General features: G+C 66.5%; 2 protein-coding genes across 5 annotated transcripts in view; one reads left to right on the top strand and one right to left on the bottom strand.

The window, feature by feature from the left end:
• Window positions 1–572: 572 nt before the first annotated feature.
• On the bottom strand, window positions 573–4,944 carry LOC109246041 (translation initiation factor IF-2-like). Of its 4 annotated transcripts, none has more exons than XM_019413774.2 (3): window positions 2,798–3,563; window positions 2,521–2,706; window positions 573–1,992 (listed from the first exon to the last, which is right to left on the bottom strand). In XM_019413774.2, exons 1-3 carry the CDS (start codon window positions 3,391–3,393, stop codon window positions 1,845–1,847), a joined length of 930 nt encoding a protein of 309 aa, XP_019269319.2. In that variant the 5' UTR covers window positions 3,394–3,563; the 3' UTR covers window positions 573–1,844. The 4 variants fall into 4 exon arrangements, with proteins under 4 accessions (XP_019269319.2, XP_053748989.1, XP_019269318.2 ...); XM_053893014.1 differs by having other exon boundaries at window positions 573–1,345; XM_019413773.2 differs by adding an exon at window positions 3,993–4,944 and having other exon boundaries at window positions 1,944–2,706; window positions 2,798–3,217.
• A 150-nt stretch (window positions 4,945–5,094) lies between these two features.
• The window catches only part of PITPNM3 (PITPNM family member 3), a 73,685-nt gene continuing 62,882 nt past the window's right edge, over window positions 5,095–15,897 (top strand). The window contains 1 exon segment of the mRNA XM_053893017.1: window positions 5,095–5,203. Within this exon segment, the coding sequence (XP_053748992.1) occupies window positions 5,155–5,203 (49 nt within the window). The 5' untranslated portion in view covers window positions 5,095–5,154.

Here is a 15,897-nt window from a genome sequence, read left to right as displayed (position 1 = left end):
GAGGCTCCCGGTGGGCACCACTGTGCTCAGATGTGGGGGAGGGAGATGAAGTTCGTGTCCCAGCGGAGGTGGGGGGCGGTGGGGAGGGTTCCAAGCGGTGGGGCCCGGGCTGCAAGTCAGGTTCTCAAACTGGGGTGAGTCACCCCACTGCTTGCGGCCTCGGTCTTTCCGTCCGAAATGAAGACAGGAGCACCTGAGAGCGATTTGTGATGCAGTAGTTAGGGAAATCTGCGTGTTCCCGACGCCCCACCATCCCAGGGCTCCGCGTGTGCCCCCGAGTCTCCCAGACGAGAGCACACACTGCAGGGCGATGTCCGCACAGCGAGAAGCTGTCCTAAGTGGCCATTGAGAGGGCTGGAAAACGGGGCTCCCCGGGGGGCCCAGTCGGCCGAAGGCCCAACTTCGGCTCAGGTCGTGATCTCCCAGTTCGTGCGTCTGAGCCCCACGTCGGGCTCTGTGCTGACAGCACTGAGGCTGCTGGAGATCCTCTGTTCCCCTCCCTCCGCCCCTCCCCCACTCGCGCTCTGTCTCTCAAAAATAAAACGTCGATAATAAAACGTCGGAACGGGGGATCAGAACAACAAGGGGAGGTGGCTCCGTGCTGTGAAGTATTACGTGGGGCTACAGGCAAATCTGCAAATATCGATGCGGACGGAGCTCAGACACCACAAAGGGAAGGGGAGGGCGGGGAACGAGCCGTCCGCCCAGGTGCCGGGACGACGACGGTCCGGATGCCGGCTTGCAGGCGACTGACGTCGTGCGCACACACAGAAGGAGCCTCCGCGGATAGACCGGGGAGGCAGACCCTGGAGGAGGGGAGGGGAGGGCAGCTAAGAGCAGGAGAGACGCACACAAACAGGGCCACACGGCGTGGCCGGCGCCGGAGCGAGGGCCGGTCGGAGTAGGGGAGCCCGAGGCACGGTGTGCACGCGAGGGAGCGCAACAGGTGTAGACGAGTGCTCGGTGCAGGGGAAGCCACGCCTACTGACGCAGGGTCTGATTGCGATTTCCCGTCCTCGCTGGACCGGGCGGCCTCAGTGGCGGAGCCCCGGGTGGTTCCCCGGTCGACCTGTTGCTTCTTAGGTGCCTTGCTGTCTCCGGCGGTGTCTGGCTTTCCGTGTTCTGGAGTCTGGTGCACGAGTCACGTTGTGCGTGGGGCTGGGGCTGGACAGGTGGGGCCGTGTGGACAGTGCTTCAGGATGGGGACGGTCACACCCACCACCAGCGGTCGATTTCCAGCCGGGTCCTAATTCCTGTCTGGTCCGCGTATAACTTGAAGCCGGCTGGGCCTGCTCGGGGCCAGTGTCAGCAGTCCTGACGTGGGACAAACACGAACCTCAGCCCCCTGCAGGGCGGAAGAAGGAGGTGCAGTGTCGCTGGCGTCCCCGACCGTGGAGGGGGGTGGGGTGGGGTGGGGTGGGGGCCGTGCGCCACAGCTTAGCCTCCTTAAGCACCTCCTCGGACCAGCCGGCACGTCTCCCCCTCGTCCAGCTGTCGCCCCCTGAAGAACCTGCCCCTCAGCCCCTCCAGCCCCTCCCAGGCCCTGTGATGGGCACCCTGCTTGGTGAGACAGAGAAGCAGGCCGAGCAGCGACCTGACCCTCAGCGGCCTTGCGCTCAAGCCCAGGTGGACATGGCCCCGTTCAGCGGGTTCTGTGGGCGTCCCCGGTGTTTGTAGAAAACGCTGAGGATATGGCACTGGAATGTTGACCCCGGAGCCCCCCGTCGGAGGCCGAAACGGGGACACACTCTGTGTAACCGCGGAGCCTTGGGCTTGGTCCGCCAGGCCGGGGGCTGCCCTGGCCGGGGGTCCTTGCACGTGGGGTCCAGGGCGCCCCCGAGGGCTCATTTGGCCTCTGCAGATGGCAAATGAGACCCTCGGCCACCCAGCGCCTCCTTTACAGACTGTGCTGTGAGGGTGAGGCCGTGGTCATCCACGTGGCTGAGAATGGGCTCCTGCTGAAGGGTGGGGGCGGGCGGGGTCCTGACCCTCCTGGGGTGGACAGTGCGAACAGACTACATCGGCAGGAGGAGGGCCGGGGGGGGGGGCTGCCGATGGAAAAGCACCGTCCACCAGACGTCCCGCGTGGCGGGCAGGGCTGGGAGCAGCCACTCTCAGAGCTTCTCTGGAAGGCTCCAGAAAGGAGCATCTGTTTCCGAGGCTGCTTCTGTGAGTGGAGGCTGCCCCCGCGGTGGTGACAACAACCTAGGGACCCGGGAGGAGGGGCCGGGAGTCTCCAGGGAGGGAAGGTGCTGCCAGAGGTTCAGGGGAGACCAGGGTGGGCTTTTTTTCCCCCCGGGGCCGGGGCGGCCCAGTCCACCTGCCGTCCACCAGCAGAGGGCAGCGATGCGGCTCCGGGCCAGCCCGGTGTCCCATCGGGGAGCCGGGAGCAGCCGGCCAGGCCCCACAGGCCCCGCGGTACCCACCCCACCAGCCAGCACGTCCGGAAAGGAAATGAGTGTAGCCGGGCGTGCCTGCCTTTCTATGGGCCCGTGTTGGCTCCTGATGACGGCCACTTACCTTTCCAAGCGCGTGGACACCAGCTGTCCCGGATCCGGGTCCAGGCCCGGACTGCCTACCTGCCTGGAGCTCTCGGTCTGTCCGGTCGGCGCACGCGTTCTCGGCCGGTGGGCGGCACTGACCTGGGCACCCGTCCACCAGTTCTCGGGGCCGTTGTGCTCGTGGGGCCTGGGAGCCGCGGGGGCTCTGGAGGCAGAAGGGGGACACGCCGTGGACCCACGGTCGGCCTGGAACCCTGCCCGGGACACCGGCCACAGAGCTGGGGGCCCACAGACACCTTCTGGCTCCTGCTCCCCTCCTGCGGGCAGCCGAGGGCAGCGCCTCCGAACGGCTGCTTATTCTTTCTCCAAAGACGGTGGTTCTTCTGAGGCAGGAAGTTAGTCCCCAGCAGGTAGTCCAGCGGCCCCGACCGTCCCGAAGTGTTTGCTCTGCCCGGAGGCTGGGCCGGAACCTCCTCGCGGGCTGGTAAGGCCCACACGGCCAGGGGGCACTCCCGGCTGGACCGCATGCAGCCCTCGGGGTGAAGGCCAGGCAGGCCGGGGTCGGGGAAGCACAGAGCCCAGGCGCGCCTGTCCCGAGGCAGGGGCCCATCCGAGCGTGGGGCGCGGGCGGTCCGGCTGCAGGACGTGTGCACTTCCCACCAACGCCACACCGGCCCTTGGCTGCCCTCTCGTCCGCTCCCAGGGGTTTGCGGCGCCTGCACAGAGGGGTGGGGAGGGGTCTCCGTGCCCACCGCAGGGTGCACCTCCCCTGAGTGGCGTGCGTTTGCCTGTGTGTGTGTGTGCACGCGCACACACCCACACACATCCACACACACATCCACACGTATACGTCCACATCTGTGCACATCCCCACCCAAACCCACGTGCACATACCTCCACCTGCACACTTGCACACGTACGTGCACACACATGCTTAAAAACACCTGCGCACAGGTACACACACGGACACACAACCACACACACACGCACGCGTACATATTCTCATATACACGCATACACACACATCCACACGTGTACGCACCTGTTCACCCACACTTGCACACCCACACGCATCCACACGCCTCGACATCCACACGTATACGTCCCCATCTGTACACATCCACACCCAAACCCACGTGCACATACCTCCACATGCACACTTGCACACACACACACACACACACACACACACACACACACACACACGAGGCAGTGCCAGGAAATCACAGGTCCCTGCAAACTGCAGTCACTGTTGCTGCTGTAAGCCAAGGGCCCCGGGGAGGCGCTCAGGCCCGGTGTGTCCCCCCCGAGGCAGGTTTATTGCCTTTCGGTGGCCATTCACACCCACAGCCCAAGGGGCCAAACCTGGACTCTCTGGGGGGGGCCCAGGCCTCTGGCTGTGCCCCGCCTGCAGGGAAGGGTGAGGGCAGCCTGGCACAGCGGGCAGAGCACAGGCCAGCAACCCAAACCTGCGGACCGCCCACAGAGAACCTTCACTTCTCTTCCTTCACGGACAAGCTGGGTTGCACACCACACCTCCGAGGGCACCTGCGGGTCCACCGACCGGCTGTGGATGAAGCCGCGAGCTCGCTGCCCGTCCGGCCAGCACTCACTGCTGTTCCCATCCCCACCAGACCCCAGGAACGGGGAGGGTCTGCAGGAATCCATTCACGCTCTTCCGGGGGGGGGGGGGACCAGTGGCACACCGGTGAACAGCTGTGGCTCTGTGTCCCTGGGGCTTCTGAAATTCCGTCTTCTGGAGTCAGCGCTGCCGTCTGGTTCCGGGATCCAGAGCTCCCGGGACTGGGGGACCTTCACAGCTTCTGGCGAAGCTGCCCTGGGGAGTTTGGATGGAGGGCCTTAGGACGCCCTGCTTTTGTTAGCTGGGACACCAGTCAGAAGGACCCACGTGTGGGTCGTACAAGATGCAGGTTTCAGCTCAAACGAGGAAAAACGTTTTCAGGACAGCACCATCCAAAGACAGAAGAACTCTGGCCCGAGCTACTGGGCACCCTGTCCTTGGATGGAATCAACCAGGAGGTGCAGGCCACTTGATGAGAATCCTGTGGATGGAGTCAAAGACCCAAGCGGGTGCGGGGACTGGATACTCACGGAGACCTCTGGTGGCTCCACCTGGGTCCAGTTTCCCACAGAGGGGCTGGTGGAGTAAGGACCGAGGCTAGCCGGTGGGGGGTCACGTAACGCACCTTTTCCCCCAGGAGGCGAGGGTGGGGCAGGGAGGGTGGGTGCCTGGCTGTGGATTCCTCACAAGTTGCCGAGGGCTTGTTTTCAGGGCAGGGCCTGGCGGGTGGAGAAGCCCTGAGGACCAGCGACCCCAACCTTTCCCGCTGCAGGGGCAGCGTGGCATTGCCCTGTGATGAGAGCTGGCGGGCCGGGGACCCAGCCCAGCCCTTCCCGGGCTGCCAGCCGGGCTCTGCTGCCTGGGGCTGGGCTGGCCTGCAGAGCCCTGGCTGCGAAGCCTCCAACCGGCCTGCTCGCCGGAACGTCTGCAGCCCGGCGTGGGCACGCGGAAGGGCCGCTGCCCGCCCCCCACTCCAGACTGCTGCAAGCGGACTGGCGTGTGCCGCTCCCGTTCCTGCGGAGTTAAAGGCACTGAAGTCCCTCCCCGTCCCAGGCGGGTCAGACCCTGGAGATGACCCCGGACGCCAACGTGGGGGCTGACGGAGGGCCCCAATCCTCCGGTGACAACCCCCCCCCCCTCCCGGCCCCACCTCCCTGTCCTCTCCTCTCTCGGTACCCCTCCCGCGCGGGGCCCTGGGTCTCCAGGCTCCTCTGGTCCCCCCCTGCCCCCGGGGGTGCCTCCCCGGCGGCGCCGCGCCCCCGCGCGCACCGCAGGGCCTGCCCGCGTCTGCGCCCCCCGCGCGCTGCGGTGTCCGGAGCCGGAGCCGGGCGGGGGTGCGGGCCCGCGGGGGCGGCGTCGGGCGCCTTCCTCCGCCAGTCCCTCCCCGGCGGCCGCCGCTCGGCGCCTTTAAGGCAGCGGGAGGGAGCGGCGAGGCGGCGGCTGCGGCGGCCGAGGCGCGCGGGGCGGGGGCGCGGGGCGCGGCGCGCGGAGTCCGCTCGGGGCCGGAGGAGGCTCGGCGGCCGGGGCCGGGCCGGGAGCGGCGAGGAGCGCGCGCGGCGCAGCCGGAGCCCGCCGCCCGGGACATGGCCAAGGCGGGCCGCGCAGGTGAGGGCGGGCGCGGGGAGGGCAGGGCCGGCGGCCCGGGGGAGGGACCCGCGCGCGGCCCAGGTGAGCCCCCGCGCAGGTGGGCGGAGGTTCCGGGAGGGCCGGGCCCCGCGCGCCCCGCGCGTCCTTCCTGCGCCCCCCGGTCCCCGGAGGGGCGCCGCGGGCGGCGGTGGGGGGGGCCGGGGCTGCGGCTGCCGGGTCCCGTCCGGCCGCCACCCCCCCCCTCGGCTCTCCGGGCAGCCCCGGGGCGCGGGCACCGGAGGGGCCGTCTTGCGGCCACCGCTCCCTCCCGCGCCCCCAGCGTCAGCCCGGACGCGCCCCCCCCCACCCCCACCCCCAGTGCCGCCGCTCGCTCCATCCGGGACGCGGCAACCTCCCCCCCCCCCCTCCCGCGCCACCCAGCTCAGTCAGGAGACCCAGATTTCTTCTGGGGAAGGAGGGGTACTGCGCGCCGCACCGCTAGGGAGCCGTCCCGCCCCCTCCCCCACCGACCCCGGACGCAGAGCCGCAGGTGCGAAGGTCTGCGGGTCTGCAGGCCTGCCTCCCGTGGGGTCCCGCGGGCTCTGCGCCCCCGAGGGCGCGGGCATTGAGGCCAGCGGGGTGAGGGAGTGGGCGTCAGTCATTCGTTCGTTGCTGCATTCATTCATTCAGCCAGGCGTTAATTCCCCAGCGTCCTGTGTGCCAGACCCGAGCTGGGCGCCGGGGGTCAGGACGGCCACCCGCTCTGCCCCCGTCAGCACGGTCTGGGCCTGGCGGCGCCCCCAGAGGCCCCGGGGGGAGGACAGACCACCAGGCTGGCGCACAGTGGCGACACTGGCGTGTGTGAATGCACCGTGAACTCACCCCCGGCCTGTGACCCTGGCAGGTGCGGTGCTCTCCCTGGGGACCCGGCCTTGGTCTGGCACGAACCCCACCCCTCTACCCACAAGCAGTGGCCGTGATGGAATGAGTGTGAATTCGCCCGTACGCACGTCCACTGCTGCCCCACGGGTGCTGCTCGGAACCTTGGGCCGGTCCGGACCCCCCCGTATGCATGCTGGGCGTGCGATTTAGGGCCCGGAGGAGTCCTGCCGGGGTGGGGCTGGCTGAGTGAGACGCATCTAAACACCCCTTTCTCACTTCCCTCCCTTTCCCCTCCTGGAAAAGGCTGTCTCCCTCTTCCTCCTCCAGGAGCCTGGGGCCTTACCCACCCCCTCGCCTCCCAAAGGGCACATGGCAGGGTGTGTGTCCCGCCCGCCGCCCCGCTCCGCGTGTGCGTGCACAGCCCTGCACAAACCACCTGCAGGGGTACAGTCACCACGGTAGAGGCTAACTGTGCCGCCAGAACTGGGTTCCGGGCAACGTGCACAGTGATCCCGGGAGGGTGGAGATGGTCCTGGCCCCCCTTTAAGGCATCTGGAAGCAGATACTCAAAGAAGCTCTCCCTCCAGGTGGCCCAGAGGGTCTGGGCAGAGCCTGGGCACCCAGCCGGGTCTGCCAGACTCTAAGGGCGCTGAGTGACAGGCTTTCTCCATCACTGCCCCGTCAGGCCAGCCCCGCACCCACGGTCTGGGGTGCAGTCTGGTCCCTCTGCTGCGGCCTGTGGGTCATTTGGTTCCCCGGCTGCCAGTCCGTGGGCATTTGTTCAGTGCCGGGTGAAAACTGCCCCAAGCGTCTGTGCCTCGTGCGGCTCTAACATCTCGTGTTTTCTGGGGCATTCTGTGTTCGGCCCTTCCCTTCAGGGCAGCCCTGACCCCTCCTCTGTGGATCCCATGCCCGTACTCGGCCACCGCTCCAAGGAGCCTTTTCGGGATTGAGCCAGCGAGATGGGGTTACGCCTCCTTTTCTCAATCTTTCTGGGTTACTTTGCATTTTGTCAATGTCCCTTCTCTTTAGGCTCTAAGCCTACTGACCTGAAAACAGCTTCCGGTGACATGTGTATGGGACCCACGGTGGCAAAGCCCGTGTGGAATGATCGGTGAGCTTTAGAACAGAGGCATCCTCGCGGGGGGGGGGGGGGGGTGGTGTCCCTCTCTGCACAGCTGGAGACACTAGGGGCCAAGGAGGGGACATAACAGAGAGGGTTGGCTGTTCGGGGCTGTCTACCGCAGATGGGCAGACTGGTGATCCAAAATGATCAGGCCTTCACTCTGGGGTGCCATTAGAACCAAGGGTGGCTGAAGGTGGGGGTGCAAGGCCTATAAGGGTATGTTCTGTGGCCTAGGAGACATTTCCTCTGAAAACTGGCCAAGGGACCACCTAGTGAGGTTTGGGACCCAGAGCCACCACAGTGCGTGACTCTGGGATCGTCATATTGTAGTCCAGTGAATGGTGTCCCTGGGCTTGTGCAGTGTACCGCCTGAGCAGCCAGCCATGGCACCGTCAGCTATATCAGACAGGCGCCGAAGGGAGGCAGTAAAAGAACTTTCACTTGGTCGGGAGGACCCAGGTGCAAGAAAACATGCTGTGAGGTTCCAGAAAGGATTGGATAAATTACAGGGTGTGGATCTCAAACAGGTTACTACTAGTTCCCAGCGTCTGGGAGATTTCAGTCACCCAGCCCAGAAGTGTTGTGCCCGGTGTCCGGTCTTGAGGGGAGGGAGGGCCCTGTGGGAGCTCCAGGTCCGGTGGACTAGGGCGGGGGTGGGCGAGGCCTCCCTGGGGGGACAGCTGTTCACACCCAGGCCTGCCTGTGGCCATCCTCCAGTTCGGTCCAGACCAGAAGAAATTAGGGGTGGTTCGAAACAGGGAGGGCTGGCGCTCTCTAGGAGCCGCGCCTCAGAAGCTGGCCGATTTGGGCAGGAAGGTGGCGAGGGGCAGGCCTTGGGTCAGCTAGGGGCTGGACGAGGAAGATTTTCCCGTGGAGGGGCCAAGGTAGGGTGGAGGTAGGGAGGGTGGCAGAGGGGTCCTGAGGGTGGGGAGAACGGTCTGGCCCTGCACGGAGGCCCTGGAGGGCGTGCGGGGCAGGGCTGGGGTGCTGGAGGGGTGCATGGGGAGGGGCGAGGCTGGAGAGAACTCCGGACAGAGAACAGCACGGGAGGCGGAGCGGGGTGGCGAGGTAGTCGCTCTGCCTGCTTCGAGGGTGGCTCAGACCCGCGTGGCAGAACCCACTCTGTTGGGAAGGGCTGGTTCGGCTTCCTGCCCCTGCCCCCCTCCCCCCACTCCCAGTGCCCCAGCAGTTTGGGACCTCTCAGCCGGGCAGGGCCAAGGTGGGGGGGGGGGGGGGCGCTGGGTCTTCCAGGCTGGAGGGACCAGTTTATTTGCTCCCAGGAGCTGGCCGTGTTCCGAGGGCCTGTGGGCTGGATTGCATCAAACCCCATACTCCGGGGGGGCGGGGGGGGGGGGGCCAGCACTGATCGTCCAGTGGCAGGGACAGGGGGACACTCCCAGATCCTCCTGTTCAGAGCCCTCGGCAGGCCCGGCCAGGCCACAGAAAGGTGGTGGCAAGCCGGGCCTTGAGCCTGCATCTCCAGAGTCTCGGTTCGGACCTTGTTCTGCCGTCACCCAGCTTGTCACCATCTCCAAGCCAGGCAGCGTCCTAGCCCTCCCCCCCACCTCCCCGCTCCAGCTGTGGCCAGATCTCTCAGAGGAGGGTGGGATTCTCAGCACTCTGGGAAGCTGCCGGGGGATTCAGGGTGCCAGTCTGAGGAACCCCCAGGCCTCGGGCACTAGGATGGCTCGTAGGTGTCCGGGAAGGGCATGGCGTTCCGCAAGGAGGTTGCAGATTCATTCGGAGGAAACGCTGGGTCCAAATCCGAAGCCAGCGTCCCAACTCACGGGACTAAAACTCACTTGTCTAAAACTCTGTCTCTGAGACGCCTTCGTGGCCTTCCCTGCAGCGGTGGGAGTGCTGGAGCTCTGGCGGGTCGCCCGCCCTCTGCGGAGCCACCTGTCCCGGCGGCTCACCGGCGGCCCGGCAGGCCCCAGCTAGAGACCCTTTGCTGCCCCGAGGTCTGGGCCCAAGCCCCTGTCCCGGCAGGAGGCCCCTGTTTGCGAGGCAGGTGTTCGGGGTTTGTAGGTGGGACACAGAGTGTGAGCCCACGGCTAGACACCCCTGGCTGGGGCCACGTCGGATCGGCCAGGAGGCGTGACGTGTCTCGTGGGCGTCTTAGCCTGTTGTGATGGTCCCCCCCCGGGAGAAGTCTGGAGGTGGCCGACCCCACCTGTTAATCGTGTGCGGGGCGGGAGACCGAGGCCAGAAAGGCACGGGGTCGCCCGGAGACCCATGGGGCTCCGCGTGTGGGGATGTCCCGTGGAGTCCAGGCGTGGGGGTGGGAGGCACGGGGTCGGTGGGCGCAGCCTGGCTCGTGACGTCGGCTGCCGTCCCCAGCATGCTTCCACCGGGCGGCTCGACGGCGTCTCTTTCGATGAGGGTTGCTGTGGCTCCCATTCCGTGGATGAGAAAACGGAGGCCCAGAAAGATCGAGGGTCTGGTTGTAGACTCCCGTGAAGTGAGAGGCAGAGCCGGAGGTAGGACTCGGGTCTCGTCTGTTGTCGGATTCGGCATTCCTAGCGGGGAAGCTGTGCCACGGAGAAGACGCTGATTGATCTTGAACTGTCTCTCGGTTTCCTCATCCGTGAGGGGGCAGGAGGAGGCGAGGAGGAGAGCTCGGGGGGCCAGGACCAGCCCCCTCCTCGCTGGTTTGTGCCTTGGGGGCCCCCTCCCCCCTCTCCTGTCTCCCAGGGACCCCCAGAGGCGTGGGGGGCAGGACAGAGGACAGAGAGAGCACATGCCTCTGGGGGGCCTGGCCTGCCCATCACCAGATCTGCAGCTGGGCTGGGGAGGGGGCAGCCGGTCCCCCACCTAAGGGCTGGAGTGGGAGGGGGCCGAGAGCATAGCAAGTGAGTTTGGAAGCCACGTGAGATCCCAGCACCACCCCACCCCCCCTGCCACGCGCCCTCGAGCTCTCTCTACTCCCTGTTTTAAAATTCTTGTTTTCTAAAGAGAAAGAAAATGCTACACTGCAACCCCTTTTGCAATGGAAGGAGCCGTAGTGAGTCACTCCGGAGGTAAAGCCACCTCCAGGGCCCCACGCCTGCCCGCCCCCCTGCACAGCTGTGTGGCCACAGTCCCCGGGGTACATGTGTGGGTGGGGGGAGCCTCCTGCCTGTAAGCGGCTCCGGGGTGGGAGCAGGGGCCCTGCCGCGGCCCCCGCCCCCCGCCCCCCCCGCCTCCAGGCTCTCCCGGGGCTGCATTTACGAGGTTCACTCTCCTGCGGCCTGAGAGCCCCCTTGTGCCTGTTGGCTCGGCGTGAGGCCGGGGGTGGCCTGTCTGGGGGGCGAATTCAGGCCCCGGGGCGGGGGGCGCGGGGGGCTCAGTGTGCGTGGTCAGGGCCGGCGGGGACAGGTGCTCCCTGGGCTTCTTGGGGCGACTCTTCCCGAGGCCGGAGTGCCGCAGAGCAGAGCGCGGGGCTGACCCTCCAGGGGAAGGTGCCCGCGGGGTGTCCGGAGCCTGCCTTCCTTGGAGAGGGTCCCCCCCCCACCCCCGTTTGTTTGCAGAACTGCGCGGGGCAGGCCGGCGAGGAGGTGTTCCCTTCCCAGATGACCCGTTATTCTGGAAGGGAGGGAAGGTAGCAGCCTGTCAGCCGGGTTGCCGAACAAGGGTTGGAAGCAAAAAAGATGTGGCAGAGCAGAGAGGCCTCTTCGGAGGCGCCTGCCGCCGGGGCCCGTGCGCCGGGCGCCCCGTGTGTGCCCTGCTCAGGGAGAGACCTAGGTGTGTGGGATGCGGGGTGAGCCCGCAGGGGCAGCAGCTGTCCGGGAGCCTGTCCCTGGAGGCTTGCGGCATCCGCGGCCGGCCGCCCGTCATCACGCGCACACCTCTGACCTCTGACCTCCTGTGCACCTGCTCCAGCCGGTCCGGATCTGCGTCCTCCAGCTCCCCCTCCTCCTCCTCTTCCTCCTCCTCCTCCTCGGGATGCCTCTCTGCCCGGGCCGTGGCCTGAGGCTTCCCTCTCCGGCCCTCACCCTCCTCCCTCCCTGGGGAGGCTGGTCCCCGCTGAGCAACTCTGGAGTCATCCCTGGTGGTAAAAGAGCTATTTTCAGCCTTCCCGTTACTGCCCAGTGTGCAGGGGTGTCTGTCCCTTGTTGGCTCTTCGTTCCCTTTGCGTGCGGTGTCTTCTGGCGCGGCGAGAGCCTCGTGCAGCCCCCAGGGTCCCCACCCGCGGCTCCTGGGGCTGCGGATCGGCACCAGATGGGGGGCCTGCCCGGCAGAGGCGGCCCGGGGCCCCACCCTGCTGGGTAGCAGCCTGGGAGCTGCAGGTGGTAAGTGCCCACCTGGGGTCACCGTGACCCTTTCCCCTCCCTGCTCCTTGCTTCGGGCCCACGGTAGGTAGCCTGTGGTGCCCTTCGAAAACCCGGGCCGGCTCAGCGAGGTGGGGGTCTCCGCAGCATCCTCCGCGGCCCGGGCCTCTGTTTCCCGCTCCCTGCAGGGGCTCCTGGGGGGGACTGGCAGGAGGGCCTCCCGTCCCATCTCCTGTCCCCCACCCACCCTCCTGAGGAGCCTTCGTGGCGGGTGCTATGGGAGCGCCCCTCAGCAGGAGGGGCAAGAAGCCGGTGGGGCAGAGGGGGGCGCCTGGGGACCACTGCTTCCACCGGGAGGTCAATTTGTACTTGTGAAAAGTACAACACATAGCCAAAGCTATTAATCACTAATTGCCTCCGGAGTAACGTGATTAACAGGCATTTAAATGGTATATTTATGAGATTACCCGCAGGTCTTCAAGAAGCGTATTTTTTCAGAGTAACTGGTTTGGCCAGCCGTGTCCTGTTGGGAGATGGGGATCCTAACCCCGGGCTCTGGCCCGCGCCTGGGGACGGGGGTGTGACAGCGGCCAGGCCAGCTTCCTCCGTGCGGCTCTCAGCTGCAGGCGGGGGTCCCTGCCCCTCCTTGTTGGGCTCACGGGCCGTGCGGGTCCCTGGCTGCACAGAGGAGATGCCCCCTTGTTCCCCGGGGGCCAGCGTGGCCGGGGTCAGAGGAAGGCGGTGCGAGTGTGTTTGCTCGGTGGTGCCCGATTGGCAGCTGGCTCTGTGACCGGGCAAGGAGAGGGGGCCGTGGCCTGCCGTGTGGCCGGGTCATGGCCGCATCTGTGCTCATGGCCGTGGCTCCGTATGTGGGCTGCTGCAGGTGCGGGCTGTGGTTGGGGCCAGGTTGCGTTGTGGCTGGTCTCAGGCTCATTCTGGACTCCTGGCATGGAGCTGCCTGGTCCCCCAGAAGCTGGACTCCTTCCGGGCCCTCCAGGGTCTGGGCTCCGGGTACCCGGAGCCCCAGCAGACAGGCCCTCCCAGGGCTCCCCGCGTGTCCCCGAAACAGCTCAGCCCCATAAGCTCATCAGTGGCGCATACAGCAGTTTGGGACATGTTTCCATAGCAACCAACCCCCAGCCAGCATTGGTTTCCTTCGATGATGCTTTTTTTCTGGAAGCAGCTTCTCCGAGCCTCTCGGTCCCTCCCTAGTGTCCCCACAGCCCCGTGAGGTCTGCCCTGGATTGGTCTGCTTCCCAGACTCATCCTGACCCCAGGGGGGCCTGAGGACAGGCCGGGGAGGGGGGGATGCTCCCCCGAGAGGCCCACCCCCGTGGTCTCCCCTGAAGTGGGCCGGGAGAAGCTATGGGCCTGTGGGGACCGCACCAAGTATCTGCCCCAGGGAACCCACAGCCCGGGGGGCAGGCAGGCCTGGCCCCGGGTGCTCGAATGGGCACAGGTGCGGGACCTCAGGGGAGCACGGAGGAGGCGGGGCCAGCCCGGGCCTGGGGGAGCACCGAGGAGGCGGGGCCAGACCGGCAGCATGGGTGGGCATTAGCAGAGGGTGGGCTGGGGGACCCTTCGGGCACCGACGGGCAGGGACGGGCAGGAGCGAAGACGTGGAGGGAAGGAGCGCAGTTCCCAGAGGCCGTGAGCTGCCGGACCCCAGGCCGGCAGGTGGAGGGAGCACGATCTGGCCCCGGGAGCTCAGAGGCTGGGGGTGGGGCGGAGCCGCACCAGGGGAGGGGATGGGGACCCGCCTGCTCGGAGCAGTTCCCGTCGTGCCCCCTGTGCCAGTTTTAGGGCCTGAGGACAAGGGCCGCCCTCGGAGTTTCTGTGTGTGACTGTACCGGTGGAGGGCCAGGCCCCGTGCTCGGCCTCTCTCAAACATCCGTTCATTTAGGGGCGCCTGGGTGGCTCAGTGGGTTCAGTGTCCGACTCTTGATTTCCGCTCAGGTCTTGATCCCAGGGTCGTGAGTTCGAGCCTCGTGTTGGGCTCTGCACTGAGCGTGGAGCCTGCCTGGGATTCTCTCTCTCTCTCTCTCTCTCTCTCTCTCGCTCTCTCTGCCCCTCCCCTGCTCACACTCGCTCTAAAAAAAATTCATTCAGTAACTCCTCATGGCCACCCTCTGTAAGTCCTGTCCTTACCCCCATTTCACAGAGGAGGAAACTGAGGCACGGCGTGGTGTGGTAACACTTACTGAGATGCCCAGGGGATAGGCGGCAGGGCTGGGGCTTGAACCAGCACCAAGGGGGAGGGTGTGAGGCAGAAGGCCCGGCTCTGGGTGGGGGGGGGGGCCCGCCAGACCCTGCGTCTCAGTCTGTCCTGCTCGTGGACCCCTGGGAGCCCGGGCGGGATCAGAGCAGCAGTGAGATGTGGCTCCGTGTTGCGAGGCTGGGTGTGAAGCTGTGTGAGCGTGTCTGTGCGAGCCACATGCAGCCTCCACGCTCTGTGTGTCCCCAGGGTCCCCACCGCCCACAGGGAGTCTGGTGGCCTGATTGTTTCCGCAGCATCGACGGTAGTGAGACCCACGCTCTGGGGCCGTTCTCGTACGTGTGTGTGCACGTGTGTTTGTAAGTGCACACGTGTGGGTGTGCACGTGTGCATGTGTGTCCGTGTGTGTTTGTGTATGTGTATGTGTGTGTCCGTGTGTGTGATGGACACAGAGAGAATGGGGACAGGGGCCTACGTGAGCCACAGCAGAGCACTTTTCTCTCTCAACCCGTGTCCCCTGAGGCACGTGTTGTTGGGACGCAGCCTGTGTCTCCTTGGCCTCAGGCAGGGCCGGGGAGGGCAGGTGCAGTGCCGGCCGCCCCACCCCAGCCTCTCGGGGGCACTTGAGGGTCCCTGGAGGTCTGGGACTTGGCAGGTGTTACCTGAACACCTGCGGAGTGTGGCTGTCACGGCAGACCCCTGGGTCCCCTCCTTGCTCCTTCCAGCCAGACTTCCCGTTTTGGAGAAGGTTCTAGATCCAGCTTCTTGTAGAAATGGCCTGATGGCTTTGACCCATGTCTTTCCTTCCTCCCAGCCTGCCTACCCTCTCTTTAAGGCTCAGCTTCCCTCCCCGGGAAGGCCTCCAGGCTCTCCAGCCTGCAGGCCCTCTGCCTGGGGACCTGTGTCCACACCTGTGGGGCGCAGTGTTGACGTTTAGTGCTGGGGCCAGGCTGGCCTAGGGGGCTCCACTGGGTGCTGGGTCCCCAGGCTGCGTCCCAGGGGGAGGGACTGCTCTCTCCCTAACTGCTTCCTCCGGGCACCGTCTGGCCCCCATCTGGCCCTAGAAGACGGGGGCCAAGCCCGCGTCCCTGGCTTTACAGGGCTTTGCCCTCCGGCTGGGTTCCTGGGCGCAGGGTGGGGTCTCCTTCTGGTGGGCTCTTGCCCTCGGGCTGGGGAAGGGTTTTCCCTTTTCCCTCCTGGCCTGATTTAGACCTTTAAGTCAGTGTGGTGGGGGAGAGGGGCCAGAGGAGAGCGTGCGGGGTGTGCTGGGGGGCGTCCGTTGGGCCTTGGAGGAGCAGAGGGGTCTGTGGCCCTGGGGGGGGGGGTGCCCCGGAAGCCCCCGCGCCCGTCTAAACCTCGGTCCGGCTCCTGAGGGGCTCAGCGTCCCCCAAGTGCCCAGATGCCGCGGGCCGTGTGCGCGGAGTCTCCCGACAGTGAGGTAGCGCCTACCCCTCTCACAGATGACAAAGGTGAGGCCCGCCAGCTTCCCGCGCTTCTGCCGCGGACACGTAAGTGGTAGTGAGGAGGAGCCCAGGTTTGTGCTGCTGCGCGGCCACACGCTGGCCTTTCTGCGATGTTTTCACCCGCGGCTGCGAGCTGGCAGGTGTGCCTGAGGGACAGGGACAGGGAAGGGGTGATGTGGGAGCGCGTGTGAGTCTGTGTGTCTTCAGGACCGGCTCGGGGAGGGGGACGGGCTTTGGGAGGACAGCGCTCTCCAAGGAAAGCAGGTGCACCTTCCGATGTCCACGTGGGCCTGGGGATACCCGGACGCTGAC

Source organism: Panthera pardus, unplaced genomic scaffold (genome assembly GCF_024362965.1).
Source record: "Panthera pardus isolate Hobbes unplaced genomic scaffold, ASM2436296v1 HiC_scaffold_3, whole genome shotgun sequence".
NCBI lineage: Eukaryota > Metazoa > Chordata > Mammalia > Carnivora > Felidae > Panthera > Panthera pardus.
The sequence above is the reverse complement of the archived record's forward strand: the minus strand, read 5'-3'. Positions and strand labels throughout refer to the sequence as shown.